The sequence below is a fragment of the Limulus polyphemus genome, unplaced genomic scaffold (genome assembly GCF_000517525.1).
Source record: "Limulus polyphemus unplaced genomic scaffold, Limulus_polyphemus-2.1.2 Scaffold3805, whole genome shotgun sequence".
NCBI lineage: Eukaryota > Metazoa > Arthropoda > Merostomata > Xiphosura > Limulidae > Limulus > Limulus polyphemus.
Genome location: NW_013669415.1, coordinates 35,993 through 51,532, shown reverse-complemented (window position 1 = coordinate 51,532; position 15,540 = coordinate 35,993). Strand labels below are relative to the sequence as shown.

The 15,540-nt window shown below is 34.7% G+C and overlaps 1 protein-coding gene across 1 annotated transcript in view; it reads right to left on the bottom strand.

Annotated features, from left to right (window-relative positions):
- LOC106470072 (CUGBP Elav-like family member 4) overlaps window positions 1–15,540 on the bottom strand; it is a gene marked incomplete at its 5' end in the record, with an annotated part of 60,782 nt that overhangs the window by 10,131 nt on the left and 35,111 nt on the right. Inside the window, 4 exons of the mRNA XM_022398616.1 lie at window positions 3,036–3,119; window positions 6,570–6,659; window positions 8,463–8,606; window positions 9,470–9,548. Coding sequence (XP_022254324.1) covers window positions 3,036–3,119; window positions 6,570–6,659; window positions 8,463–8,606; window positions 9,470–9,548 — 397 coding nt within the window. The remainder of the gene's footprint in view (window positions 1–3,035; window positions 3,120–6,569; window positions 6,660–8,462; window positions 8,607–9,469; window positions 9,549–15,540) is intronic.

The following is a 15,540-nucleotide window of genomic DNA, read 5'->3' as shown; positions in this document are numbered from 1 at the left end:
TGGATACAATCGGGCCATTTTGTGACATTATTACTTGTCATGAATACAATCGGGCCATTTTGTGATATTGTTACTTGTCATGGATACAATCGGGCCACTTTGTGACATTATTACTCGTCATGGATACAATCGCCCCCCCCCCCCAATGACACTGCTGTATGTCTGCGGACTTACAACGCTAGAAACCGGGTTTCGATACCCGTGGTGGCCAGAGCACAGATCGCCCATTACGTAGCTTTGTGCTTAATTACAAACACACACAATCGGGCCATTTTGTGATATTGTTACTTGTCATGGATACAATCGGGCCATTTTGTGACACTGTTACTTCTCAAACCAACAAATATTGTTTTGTAAAAGCCGTCGAATAAATGATAAATTATCAATTCTTTGTGTATAAATTTTCTCCGAAACTCTTATTAACTTTACGAAATTGTTTGTTTCAGAATTTCGCGTGAAGCTATTCAATGAATATTTGTTCACACCCGTCCCTAATTTTGAACTGATAGACTAGAGGAAAGTTGGCTAGGCAACAGTAAATACCTCCGACTCTTTGGCTACTCTTATCTGATCGATTAGTGGGATTTAACTGCTATTCTTATAGCGCACGCAAGATCTCAAAGTGCGGAGCGTATTTTTATGGACCATATAATCTTGGATTCGTAGTCCGGATACATTAACCACTAGGCAAGCCAGACCTATTTCACGAAATTATTAAATAAAAAGTAATTTTCTTTTTAGTGACAAAGCCTGAAACGTGACATCATAATATCAACTAACATGTGTCCTCTCAGAAGACTTGGAAACATTTTACTGGTTTAATAAAATAGAGAACCTACTACCTAATAACTTGTTTCAGTAATCAAATGTACTTTTAATCTATTATCCAGTGGCTATAAAATATTTACAAGATAATTATAGGATTTTAATAGTAATTTATAAGTTGTTTAATTCCCTTAAAAGAAAAAATAAATATTCAGCTTTTTCAGTTTGCCTGTATCAGTAACTTTAGTTTTTAACATTACCGATAGATGGCGGTTGTCGTAATAAAAGTGTGGAGCAAAGTGATTAAGTAATATAATGAAAAACAACAACAAACACGACATCTGGATTTCTAAAGAGAAACTTCTGAAATACATTTAAGGTGGAAAAGTTAAAACATTAGCAATGGCCATAAATGGTAGATTACAGCGTAGTGAAATTTGATAATACAAAAATTTTGAAAGTAGCTTTTAAAAAGATTAATTGGAGTCATTTTTCTGGCCAAATATCCTACTATAAGGCTGGTGATGGGCATGTGGCTGAAAAGTCAGTTATATTACTCCCTATTTAAAGCCCCCCAGTGGCACAGCGGTATGTCTGTGGAGTTACAACGCTAGAAACCGGGTTTCGATACCAGTAGTGAGCAGAGCACAGGTAGCCCTTTGTGTAGCTTTGTGCTTAACTAAATTACCAAACCAACCCTATTTAAACCCTCAAATTATCGACCTGTACATTGCTCTACACATTTGGAGCCCACATATTTAATCATGTTAAATAATTTAATATTTTTTTGTTTGTTATGCTACCCAGGGTAAAGAACCATACAAATAAACTAGGTGAAATCGTTCATTTTCTATGCAAAACACATAAGAAGTCCTAGCAGTAATTACTAAAATTAAATGTTCAAACTTTGTGTTGTGTGTGTATGTGACTCAGGTGTTATTAAGTATTCTGACGGTTTCAACGACCCACAAGCAGTTTGGCGGATAAAAAGTTTAGAAAAATGTGTTAAAAAAGTCGATGAGGATATTCACGTGGATTCTTTAACGATAATTATAGGGTTAAATACGTTAAAGTATTTTGTATACTCTCAATTTAGATGAAGTAACTATAAACATAGACATGATTATACAATATTGCCTGTTACTTGAAGTAACTATAAACTTAGACATGATTATACAATATTGCCTGGTACTTGAAGTAACTATAAACATAGACATGATTATACAATATTGCCTGGTACTTGAAGTAACTATAAACATAGACATGATTATACAATATTGCCTGGTACTTGAAGTAACTATAAACATAGACATGATTATACAATATTGCCTGGTACTTGAAGTAACTATAAACTTAGACATGATTATACATTATTGCCTGTTACTTGAAGTAACTATAAAAGTATGGCGTAGCTCCCCTCTCAAGGGTTTATCATGAGGGTCAAAACGCGCCCTGAAGGTCACCCCACATGCTGGAAGTGTATAAGTAGGTTCCAAGATTGCCGAACAAGAATCTGTCTTCAGATTTATGTTCCTGTTCTTGTTCCTTCTGAACCCCTGAGGTGACATTTCTGAAACTGTGTTCATATCCCCACTTATAGACTAAATGTGCCTCAGATGCTCAGGTACCACGGGCAGGGGGCCCGGCATGGCCAGGTGGTTAGGACGCTTGGCTCGTAATCTGAGGGTCGTGGGTTCGAATCCCCGTTACACCAAACATGCTCGCCCTTTCAGCCGTGGGGGCGTTATAAAGTGACGGTCAATCCCACTATTCGTTGGTAAAAGAGTAACCCAAGAGTTGGCGGTGGGTGGTGATGACTAGCTGCCTTCCCTCTAGTTTTACACTGCTAAATTAGGGACGGCTAGCGCAGATAGCCCTCGTGTAGCTTTGCGCGAAATTCCAAAAAAACAAACAAACAAAAACAAACTACATTGTATACTAAAATAGACCTAAAAGATTTGATCCGGGTTTTCAATGATTTGTTTGATAACTTTATAAATAATGAAACAACTGTACCTAAATTTCAATTTACTAGAATTCATGTAAAAATATACTCCATTTCTGTTCATTTATAACAGTTATACTGTTTTTAACGGTGGGTATTCCAATGGGAACGACTTCTCTTCAAATATGGCCAACCTGTATTCGTGCAACTTTGCGCGGAAATTCGAAATAAACAAACCAAACCAGTTAATATATATATATATATACTTTAATTCCTCTTGTTTTTTGTCGTTGTTGATTTTTCTGGCCAAACTTTAGGTACTTACCTTCCCTTTGAGACTGGGGAATAAGTGTTGGCTGTTGGGTCAGTGCTTGAGCAAACTGCCCGTACCCTGCAGGATATGCGGCGGCTGAAAAATAATAAAATGTTTAACTGTAATATATTATTATAAAACATTCAACATGAATATGTTTGCGCGTTTATTCGAATATTTATTCGTTGATAAAGTTTATCAGATCGAAGTCAGAGGCTGAGCTGGAACTGTTGAAGTCATAGTATAGATGTTAAAGTCAAGACTAAACAATAGCTGCCTGCGCACAGCCCCTTCTTCTAACTTTGTTTTTATCCCAAAGCTACACAATGGGCTATTAGCACTCTGTTTACCACGAGGAATCAAACCCCAGATTTTAATATTTTAGGTCTGTAAATTTACCACTGGCTCACAGAGAGACCTCTTAACTTGGAAAGAATAGACTAGAGGACAGGTGGCTAATTAACGTCTCATAAAATGGCTCTGAGTTGTTGTTTTATTTGAAGTACAAACTCTTAGCTCATAGTTCCGTCATCTCTTGACCGAGTTGAGATCTAAGTACAGTTTTGAACTCAAGAGATTAAACCCTTTCGAATTGATGTACTTGGCCACGCTCAAGGTCTCATTGATTAATTTACTCTAATCCTGCCAAAAATAATTTCAGTTTGAGGGTAGGCTGGTAGAGATCCTGATGAGTAATGAAATCGAATCGGATATACGCGCGCCTCACACTTGGTATTGCTTGCAGCGAAAAATATAGCTAAGAGAAAAAAAAAAGTCTCATATGTTAATTTACTCTAACAGAATTTTAAGTGCCGCGGCTATTGAGGATTCCCTCTTGGTTTTAGATAACACTCCAATGATATGTGTAAATTCAATTTCAGGTTTGGATGAGGGTTGTATTAAGATAATGTTTACTTAGACAAAAATCATGTGATAATGAAAGAATAAGTGAAAATAATAATAGAATAAGTGCAACAAGGAGCTTCAATCATTCACAAGAAGGTAAAATATATTTTGTATTTATATTTTTTATTGTTTAGCGTTATAAGCCTTCAGATTTACTTCTGAGCCACTGGGAGGCTTTGTATTTATAACAAAGCTACCAAGGCTATCTCAGCCGACCCTAGTTATGAACAACTGACAAGAGGGAAGGCATCTAGTTAGCAACAGCATACCATCCACTAATTATTCTCTGGTTGTTTAAGTATATTATATTGGTGTGTTTGAGTAGGTGATGTCTCTAGTTGTTTATGTATATTATATTGGTGTGTTTGGATACGGTGACACCTCTAGTTGTTTAATTATATTATATTGGTGTGTTTGGATACGGTGACGTCTCTAGTTGTTTAAGTATATTATACTGTTGTGTTTGAGTACGGTGGCGTCTCTAGTTGTTTATGTATATTATACTGTTGTGTTTGAGTACGGTGGCGTCTCTAGTTGTTTATGTATATTATATTGGTGTGTTTGGATACGGTGACATCTCTAGTTGTTTAAGTATATTATATTGGTGTGTTTTAGTATGGTGGCGTCTCTAGTTACTCTGTAGAATGACTGTCGCTCTTATAACTCACACACCTCTTAAAGTGTAGGAAATATTTTGTGGTATTGCACGGATTCAAAACCGTCTCGCCAGCTCCGAAATCCAGATTGCCAACTCACGCTCAAAAAGAAAAGGAAGAACCAGGTAGGAGTTGTTATACAAGAGTTTAGGAAAAGGTAAGTTATGGAGCTTTGGCCTAATAGTTGATAAAACAAGTATATATATATTGTCGTAACTTGTTGAACTGCTCTAAGAAAAAAGTGTGTAATATTATTGAATATATGCATGTCCAGTCCAAAATTCCGTTTTTTTTTAAATAAAATTCAAAATGACCGAAATTTGTGTTAATAATAAATCACTTTTTTCAGGTGAATTTGAGCTTCGATTTAACACAGGATATAAATTTAAGAAACGCGGATTTCCTGCGACAGTGAAGCAAACGAGTACTGAGCGTGACCTAATGGTTAGCGTGCCATCTATTTTTTCATCAGATGTTATTTAATTTTCTTTTATCATCTATTGGATGAGGAATCCAGTGAAACTCTGTCGCGACCATTTTGGAATTACAGAGGAAACTTATGCTCATTTTTTAAATGCGCAATTGTTTACATGACTTATGGATTTTAATGTCCATATGTTTATTGCGTTCTTTTTTTTCTTATATCTAGGGAAAGAGTTTTATTGTTCCCAATTTCACTAAAAAATCAGCCTTAAGATCTTTTAGTAATTGTTTCCTGACGTGGATGATTATTTACTTCTTCTTTGAAGCCTAGCATGGTCAGGTAGTTAAGACGCTCGAGTTGCAATCTGAGGGTGGCGTATTCGATTTCCGATCGTCGAACATGCTCGTCCTTTCAGCCGTGGAGGCGATATAATGTGACGGTCAATTCCACTATTCGATGGTAAAAGAGTAGCCCAAGAGTTGGCGGAGGGTGAAGTTGACTAACTGCCTTCCCTCTAGTCTTACACTGCTAAATTAGGAACAGCTATCGCAGATAGCCCTCGTGTAGCTTTGCGCGAAATTTAAACCAAATTTCAGTTCAGTTATGGTTATAATGAAAAAATTCAGCCAATGTTGAATTTGTTATTCTAAGAGTGAAACATGTACAACGGCTTTTACATACGGAAAATATACAATGAAAATAAAGTAAAACTAACGTGAAAATAATTACCGTAAATTGTTTCGTATGAATAGAGCAAACATTTTAGAACAACACCATTACTATAATTACGTGAAATCAGTTATCTATTATCAAAACACCATTATTATAATTACGTGAAATCAGTTATCTAGTATCAAAACACCATTATTATAATTACGTGAAATCAGTTATCTATTATCAAAACACCATTATCATAATTACGTGAAATCAGTTATCTATTATCAAAACACCATTATTATAATTACGAGAAATCGGTTATCTAGTATCAAAACACAATTATTATAATTACATGAAATCAGTTATCTATATCAAAACACAATTATTATAATTAGGTGAAATCAGTTATCTACTATCAAAACACCATTATTATTATAATTACGTGAAATCAGTTATCTACTATCAAAACACAATTATTATAATTACGTGAAATCAGTTATCTACTATCAAAACACCATTATTATAATTACGTGATATCAGTTATCTATTATCAAAACACCATTATTATCATGATTACGTGAAATCAGTTATCTACTATCAAAACACCATTATTATAATTACGTGATATCAGTTATCTACTATCAATTATTATAACTACATGATATCAGTTATCTAGTATCAATTATTATAGAACCAGGAGATTTATTTCGCAGCAAATTAAAAACAGCTGTTGGATGATTAAAAAACTAAATTGTTTTACAATAATGAAGTAAGATGGATTTACTGCACCCAATGAAACAAAATGGACGAATATGAGGACCAGAGTACTTATGTTACGTTTAACACCATTTGTAAAAGACAATTTTCTGAAAAGTAAAGATGTATCCAGAAGTGAAGGCTTACCGATTCCCGGATAAGCATGTAAACTCGGATAAGCAGAAGGTTGGAGCGCTTCGCCATTTGGTAATGCTTGAGCTGAAAGAGATAAAAAAACTAAACCTTTTATGTTTCAGCCTGAAAATAAAGTTTACGTCTAATGTGTTAATGTTCCTAATTCGAGGACGTAATCTTAACTCTACAACCTTAATTAAGTCTACAGAAAATGAGCCGAACGTGTATAACTGTTCTAGGAACAGACAGAAAAAAAAAAGAACTCAACGTTTCAGTTTCATACAGATCGCCATGTTCCAATAATTGAAATTCATTTAAAACTGGTTCAGTCGCAACCAAAGCAATTCCAGTTGATGTACATTCCACTCAAAAATAAAGATTCCATGACAGAATTGAGGAAACATCTGTTAAAAAATACATAGCCACGCGTAAACAGCTGACATCAACGTAAAGTGGGCTATCACCAAAGAAAGCTGCGTTAAATGTGATTCGGGATTTCTCAGAAGTTTGTTAGGGCGTTAGATCTTGAAGATACATGTTCAAGTGATGTATTATAATACTGCAGGGAATCCTGCTTTTCAGTTGTGCGTACTTTAAAGTGCGAAGCGCATGTTCTGCGGCAAAATGTGGCTCGAACTTTGGACCTTAAGATCCGCAACCGGACATACTATAACATGTTTTAAATAAAAGGTTTTGTTTTCCTATTTGCTAGTTGCACTACCAACGCCATAAATAGTGTGATGCAAATGGTCGATTGTAACTTCTATTAAAAACTAATCTGCTTATAAACCAAAAACAAAATATTTGTTCCCTGTAAGCTGGTTTCCCTCCAACGTTTATGGGAGAGGATGGGGAAGATGTGCACCTCCTTCTGAGTTTTGCTGCAGTGTCTGTAAATAATAAAAGGGAGGGAGTGTGTATAGGGTACGCACAACTGAAAAGCAGGATTCCCTGCAGTATTATAATACATCACTTGAACATGTATCTTCAAGATCTAACGCCCTAACAAACTTCTGAGAAATCCCGAATCACATTTAACGCAGCTTTCGATGGTGATAGGGGAGGGAGTGTGTATAGGCTGTGACTGAAAATCTTGCTATTCTGTTAAGAATATCCCCACAGGTGGCGAATTTTGGTAACCGGTTACCCACTCTCTGGTCAGCAGTTCTAAATTAGAGATGACTATGACCGAGTCTCGGGATATCTGACCAGTTCATTTATCCGTGTGTCACATAGCTTGAAAATACAAAATATCAGAAGAACTCATTCAATACACTTAAAGGTCCACTTTGATAGCAGTCACAAATCGACATGAATTTAAATGGAGTTTAGAATTTAAAAAAAAAGTATTTAATCTAATCGAAAATAAAAATCTGCTAAGCTACAATTTCAACCAGGATATTAAAGTTACATATAAAGTATCTATCTGTTTATAACTAAGAAACATTCACCTTTATAGACGAATAATTCCACAAAACTAGAAAACAAAAACAAAAGTATTGTACATACAGGCCTGACACCTGGGTGCTAACAACGTGGGAAGATAAAAATGTACCTTAATAAGAAAGATATCTGATGGGCGATGTGTCAAAACCACTACTTTCGCAGGGTGTATTTTACTATTTCCACGTTGTAACTTTCACCCTAGATTTGTTTCTTGTCTGCTCTGTATGTCAGACTCGGATTAATTGTTAGTGTGTGGGGCCGCGAATCGAAGGGGCAGGAGGTTGATATTTAGTGGTGCTCCGTTCTTTTAGCTGTGGACGCTTTATAGAAGTGACAGTCGCTGTTTATGCTCTCTTTATTCGGTTCTTTAATCTTGTGGATTTTTTACAAAAATTAACTAAGATAATTAACTAACATAGATTGTTAATTTTAAAACACATACAAACAAAACATATTTACACTTACGGGGATAATGAAGCATTCCATTTGCATACACTTCACCTGTCTGGCCATTAGCTTGAGGTATGGTTGAAGTAGGCAAGGTAGGGGAAGGAATGTTTGGGATGGTGCCATTGACAGACTGAGCTCCTGGATGTGAAGAATATCAGTGTAATTTAAATAACATCCGAAATCCTTGAATGAACCAATCTACTATAAAAGTGTACTTATTAATAAGAACTTCTGAGTAAAAGTAAAGAAGACTGAGTAACTATATGTTAACCACACCATATTTGCCAAATCCTGTGCCGACAAGGCATTTCGCCCAATACCAAGGCTCTTCAGACCTGCTGGGATACGATTGACATAGTAGCAGTTTTAATGGATCAAACCAAGCTAATAATACTTTGTCTAATATAATGTAGAATCTCAAGAAAAATAGTGTAACTCAGTTAACTTAATATTACTTGTATTTCTATAAACCTGGTAAACATGTACTAAACTGTAGCCTGGTCTCATTTGGAACAAGAGAGACATCTGCTTCATATTAATTTTATGGGATAAAATATCCCTGCCATAAAATTAAAGAACTGACAAAATAAATCTAATTTTAAAGCAAAATGTAAAAAAAATCAAGATGATTGACTTTTTGCTCTGAAGGAGATGGCTACACTCAATCATTATGACACAAATTGGCTCCAAAATGGCGTTCAATTAAAAATTTCAGGTTAAGCCTTCTTTAAACAAACCCATTCAGAACAAATGGAGAAGCTCTTAGCTACTGACTATAAATTAAGCAAAAAAAAGTTAATAAGTACTCTTAATAACTTGAAACAACATATCAGAAAATAGCATTAACCCCAATACATTTTTCACTTTTCATTACTTTGATGAAAATATAGCTTTGAAACTCAGCTAATATTTCTTACTTAGAATTACTTACAATTAAGACACAACTAACGTGTATACCAAAAATAAATTGACACTTTTTAAAATTTATCATTTCATCACACAACTTGTTAACTTACGTTGATTAGTAACTAATGGGAAAGAGATCATCAGAATCCTAGGTTCTAAATAGAAGGTACCACAAACAACAACCAGTGCCTGTATTATTGAGTATGAGCATAAAGTAAAACAAAAAAAAGAAGGATTTGTTTGTAACTTTTGGTTTGTTTTGTTATTCAGCACAAAGCTACATAATAGGTTATCTGTGTGTGTGATATGCCCACCACGGGTATCGAAACCCGATTTTTAGCATTATAAGCCTTTAGATGTACCACTGAGCCACTGGGGGACAATTGTTTTCAAATTCTAAATCACAATCAAACTTGTTTTTTTAAACTGTACCTCTCTCTCTTGCTTTTGATTAAAATATCTGCTATATGAAATTGATCTATTTTATCACTCGAACAAAATCTTTATAAGCTTGGAGTAAACTGATTTCCTAACGTCTTCAAATCACCAAACTTCTCGTATTACATTATAACAGTAACTAGAATCTCCATGCCTTTTAGGTATAAGCAGCACACATCCAGAAAACCTTACAAAATTTCTTGAAAATTCCATTACAAATAGCAATTTTCTAAGCATTTTATTATTATATAACTTTTTATATCTTCCTTTTTTTTTCACTGCATGCTAAATCTTCAAATTCTGACATGGTTTATCGGATATTAAATGTGATTTTACAATTCCAGTTTAACTAGCCTAAAGCATTTCTGTCACGCTAAGCTTCTTTGGAACTCGTAATCTGACACTGGACTTTTCCAAACAAAACTAACCATGTTTATATTGATGTTGTCAGATAGCAAATTTAATATCCTTCTGCCTCAAAAGAAGAAAAGCTAATTTTTTCTGGGTGCATTCATCACATTTATTTAGTTTTCAAACTGCCTGATAGAAGACAACAAATTTCTTAAGACTTGTTTGAAATTTACACACACACACACATATATATATATATATTGTTTATTCTACTATGTTTATTGTTAATCACTGATCTGTTTATGTTGTATTTACTGCAGGGATTGTTCCCGAATTTTAGCTTAATCTCTCAATGATACTACTGAGCTACTGGGGAGGCTATATTAACACTTTGAATTGATATGATCAAGTTTAGATAATGTATACGTCATGCCTAATAATTAGTAATGTTTTTTTTAAAAAATTTCATCATGTACGACTGTAATATTAGAAAAAAAAGCACTTTTGGAGAAAAATGCTGTAATTTTAACTCTGTCAAAGTGTTAACTCTTAGCAATTTTAAATACAGCTATCAGTGGGTCAGCGCTAAGTTTACAGACTTATAATGTCAAAGTCCAGGGTTCAATTTCCTACGGTGAACAGAGTGCAGATAGCTCATTCTGTAACTTTGTGCTAAAAAATAACAATGCAACAAAGTGCTAATTAAAATAAACAATAAAAATAAAGTATACAAAACATCTCAAGAGAACAGGTCAAGTGCTATCAAGTAGTGACCTATTTTTATGAGGAGGTCCTAATAAAGAAGCACTCGGGCTTTTATGTTGTTTTGTAAACCTCGTATGAAACTTAAACCTGCGCAGCTAAGCAAAAGTCAAAGAGATAATGTGAACGTCCAAGACATACAGAAATAATACTAGATGTACTAATGCAAAAGTGTTCTATTTCAAGACTAAATAAAACTAAAATTAAGAGTAACAAATATTTTTATTTCTTGTTTTTGAAGTTCATATGTCATATTGTGTTATAGCCTACAAAGTGCATAATTCTTCTCGTGATTCATGGCATGTGCACGTTTTACTGACATCACGACAGTACAAATTGCAACATTAAGCATCCCTTATGTGGCATCATTTTAGTGTTTAATGACTGACTGACAGACAACACACTACTGTATGCTGGTGCGAGTAGTTAAAACAGGTTACCCTTCCAGGCGGCCTTTGTTGAGTAAAAAGAAATATAAACAACGTTACTAAAGGTGTACGTCATTATAGATGTCTAAAGCATTTCAATGACAATATGAAAAAAAGTAATACAAACACATGAAAAAATTAGTGTAAGAAACACCTGATGGAGGAAAGCGATCTAGCTGTAGTTTTAGGCCTGGAGTTATTTCAAGGTATGACTCTCTAATTTTATACTAGTTAATAAACGTTTTTAATGAAAACGAGTTTTTAAAATTTTTCAAAAGAAAAAACAACTACTTTTCCAACATTTTCAAATTCCGATCCAAACAACATGTCTTTATTTATCACGAAACTTTCATTATTTTCTCTTAAGATGTCTAATGACGTTTTTTTTTGTTCACCCATTTGCCTATATTTAAATTTTCCTCTTTGTTTCTGTTGAAGTAAATATAATTTAACCAGCACGTTCGTGGCTATGTGAAGGAACAAAATAGCCTTGAAAATAACTTATTTATTTGAAATCTCTTTAATTGTTTATTTGGTCTTAAGCGCAAAACTGCTCTATTGGCTATCTGCAGTGTGTCCATCGCAGAGATCGGGCCTCGAATTTTAGCATTATAAGTTTTAAAGCTTATTTCTGAGCTACCTTGGAAAATCAGATTTAATGGAAAAACTTGTTAGTCAATTTATATATATAACCAGTCAATAAAGATAACGAGACAAAAAAAATGGGATACAGAAGAGGATAGAAAGTATAGTTTTATTACAAAAGCTGGCTGTGGCCCAGAGTTATCGTGTCAGATTGAGGATCAGTGGGTCTATGGTTCGCTTCCCGTTAACGCAAAAAAACAACAACAAAAAAACACAAAACAAATCGCGTTTCGTACTTTGGAGCCGTTGGTGCATTATAAGGGTGACAGTCAAATATAATTATTTGGTTGCTAAGAGTAGTCCAAGAGTTGGCAGTGGGTGCTGTTAACTAGCTGCCTTACCTCTTCTCCGTCGGTTCAAAACTGGGGATGATGAGCGCAGACAGACCTTGTGTAGCTTTGAGTGAAGTTTCCCAAAACAAACAAAACATTTTGTTGCTAATGATGGTAAGCTGATTTACCGAGACGTTCTGCTTAATTCTTTGGTAGATACCATTGTAGGCCCTTTACTTTCGTTGTATACAATTATTATGTAACTCACCCTATAAAGGTATAATTTTTCAATTATATTTTGGGAGTGATATTAAAAGGGTCAACGTCTTAGCAAAGTTCGGTGATATATTACCAAATTATTTGATGGGCCTTGCAGTGACGTAGATTTTATTCAGTAATAAGCTAAGGTACCCGTCTTTTATCCGGGTTATGAATGTAAAAAATGTGGGGGTGGATGCTTATGAGAAATAACACAAAAATCCTAACTTTACCAAAATTTATTTATAACATTTATTACAGTATTTATTATTATCTCACCAAAAGTATTGTATAAGCTTTAAGAACACACTATGTATATACTTAGAACACAGTATATACTGTGCAATAGTCAGAGTGACTTTGTAGGAAGAGATAGCGGCCAAAGTAGTGGCGGTAGGAGTGATTTCTGTTACCCGCTTTCAACACCCAACTCTTAATGCCCTTCCACAGTGTTTCACGTTATAAATTTATTTACGGTCATTGGCCACAGAAGTGTCTTACGGGATGAAGGTATAGGGTCACGGGTGAAAGTACGAAGTGGGTCTAACTCAAGAAACTGCTCTTCATATGAGCGTTATGATGGCTGTTGGGGTAGAAACTTCAGCTGAATTTATGTAGTATTGCAATAGTGGCGGCCATTTTCTTTCACTGCATTTTTCCATAGAAAGTGCTAGCGCAATCTCTGAGATATATAATATGTTTGTGTATCCTCCCCCACATTGCGTGTATGTTGTGTTATGACAAATTTAATAGTTTTTGTGTGGTGTAAGAATGTGTTGCTATCTATGAATGTAGTTAACGTTAACTTATGCCAAATATAACAAATGCTCAATAAGAGCAGTAATGGGTAGTGGAGGGGATTATGAACCGCCATTAACACTCCCCTTGTTGTAAACTATCATCACACAAAGTTTGTTTGAGATTAATCCAATAACCTATGAGTAGTTAGATAAGGGGCAAACAGACAGACACACAGATTTTTGTACTTTATATATATATAGATTATTAGCCAGGGTCGTAGTCAAAATTTCGGTTCGGGGGGGGGGTTGTTTGGAAATAAACCCCCCTCCAAAACAAAACAAACACCTTGCCACTTCCAGCATTCCGTTTGGTTCATATTTAACATTTTGGGCATTTTCCTTTTCTGGAAAAATGAACTCAATTTTTTAACAATTTCTAGGGGTAGGACTCATTACAAGATTGTAATTTTTTCTTCCATTATCATACAGTTTACAAACATACAAACTGCACATACATATGACATGCTTTAGAGAAAAATCTGTCTTTTCTCTCACAATCCTCTTCCTCGTTATTTTCATTATTCTTTGTTTATCCATTTTTGTTGTTGTTGTTGTTGAGACGGAAGATATTTCGGAGAGGGAGTTTATTACCTATTCTCTCCCCTCCTTGTTTCTATGGTCTTGTTATTAGCAGTCTGTCTTCACTATACTTTATCTGTTAAATTAGCTAACCAAGAAAATTGCGTGTTAATTAAACCATTTTTAGAAAACCCAAACAGAAATTTTGGTTTAAGTATCGTCGCATCAGTTTTATATATATTCCCGTACGGATATTTTTGACTAGAATGTAATGATAAAATGTCAAGTTTCGTTAACTTGTGAAATTATTTGGTCATAACGTACACTTTAGTTTTATGGATCCGTTTCTTTGTTAGGTTTTAATTGCATATATTTCATTAACTCACCTTATTATGACGTTGTTTATAATAAGATATATGAGATACATTCAAATGTAATACTTCTTTCTCTTTCATTACAAACTTACGATGTTTAGATAAAAAAAGATTTTTCAGTCGACATATAATTTTCTATAGGCTTGTTTATTTGCTTTAGAGCTATTTGCTGTGGCCACCGTGAAGAATCGAGTCCCGAATTTTATCGTTGTAAGTCAGTATACATACCATTGTCTCATTTTCATCAGTTTATTGGCTATATTTGTAACTGTTAGCTGCACTATGGACTTTTTGTGCCAGGTTTCGTTAAACCTTGAATTTTACCGTTGTATTTATTTGTTTGTAATTAAGCACAAAGCTACACAATGGGCTATCTGTGCTCTGCCCACCACGGGTATCGAAACCTGGATTCTAGCGTTGTAAGTCTGCAGACATACCGCTGCGCCACTGAGGGACATTATTTACCATTGTAAGCGCGTCGGCTTACAGCTGAGCCGCAAGGAGGCCAATATTTGAAGGATGGTTGTTGTTGTTAAGCGCGAATTTACATCAAAGGCTACCTGTGCTCTGCCCACCATACGTTTTTAGCGTTGTAAGACTAGAGACTTACCGCTTAGCCACTAGAGGCGTATATTTGGAACAAATAAATCGATACGTAAAACTTAAATCATAAAACCTTTTCAGTGATCACAATATACAACATGCTATATTTATTATTTCAATTCAAGAGACGTACTAAATTATAAACATTTTCAAGAAGTTTCTATCATCTGTTCTTAAAAAAAACACAACACAAATATCGCATTGTGTAGTTTTGCGCTAAAATAAATAAATAAAATTATGTACGGTAGAAACATGAAAACAGCAACGGTTACAATATGCTTTATGTATTTTGTTAAGACCATACACTAGACGACAGGACATAGTCTCGTCTATATGGAATCTTCATTCCATTGAGAAATGTTTACTTGTATGCTTTAAGTAGACTTTGTTTCTCAGTTATCAAAATGAGTAATGAATGTGGTGGATATATGAATCACTGTAAAAAAAGAAAATACACTGTGTCATACAGTTTGCAGCATCATATTTTTTATTTATTTTCCTAGGCGCACACAGATGAATCATTCTCATCTAGACTAATTTGTCATCCACAATTATTCGAAAGGATAAATAACAGGAAGTACAGTGTGCGATCTGGGCAAGCGCTTAGAAACGAAACTGGAACAAACACAAGAGCTGGTTTAATTGCGAACGTCTAAGCAAGGCAGTGTGAGATTGTCCAGCAACTGCAGTGTAACACGTTAAAAAGTAGACGTTAATTGAATTTGTTGTTG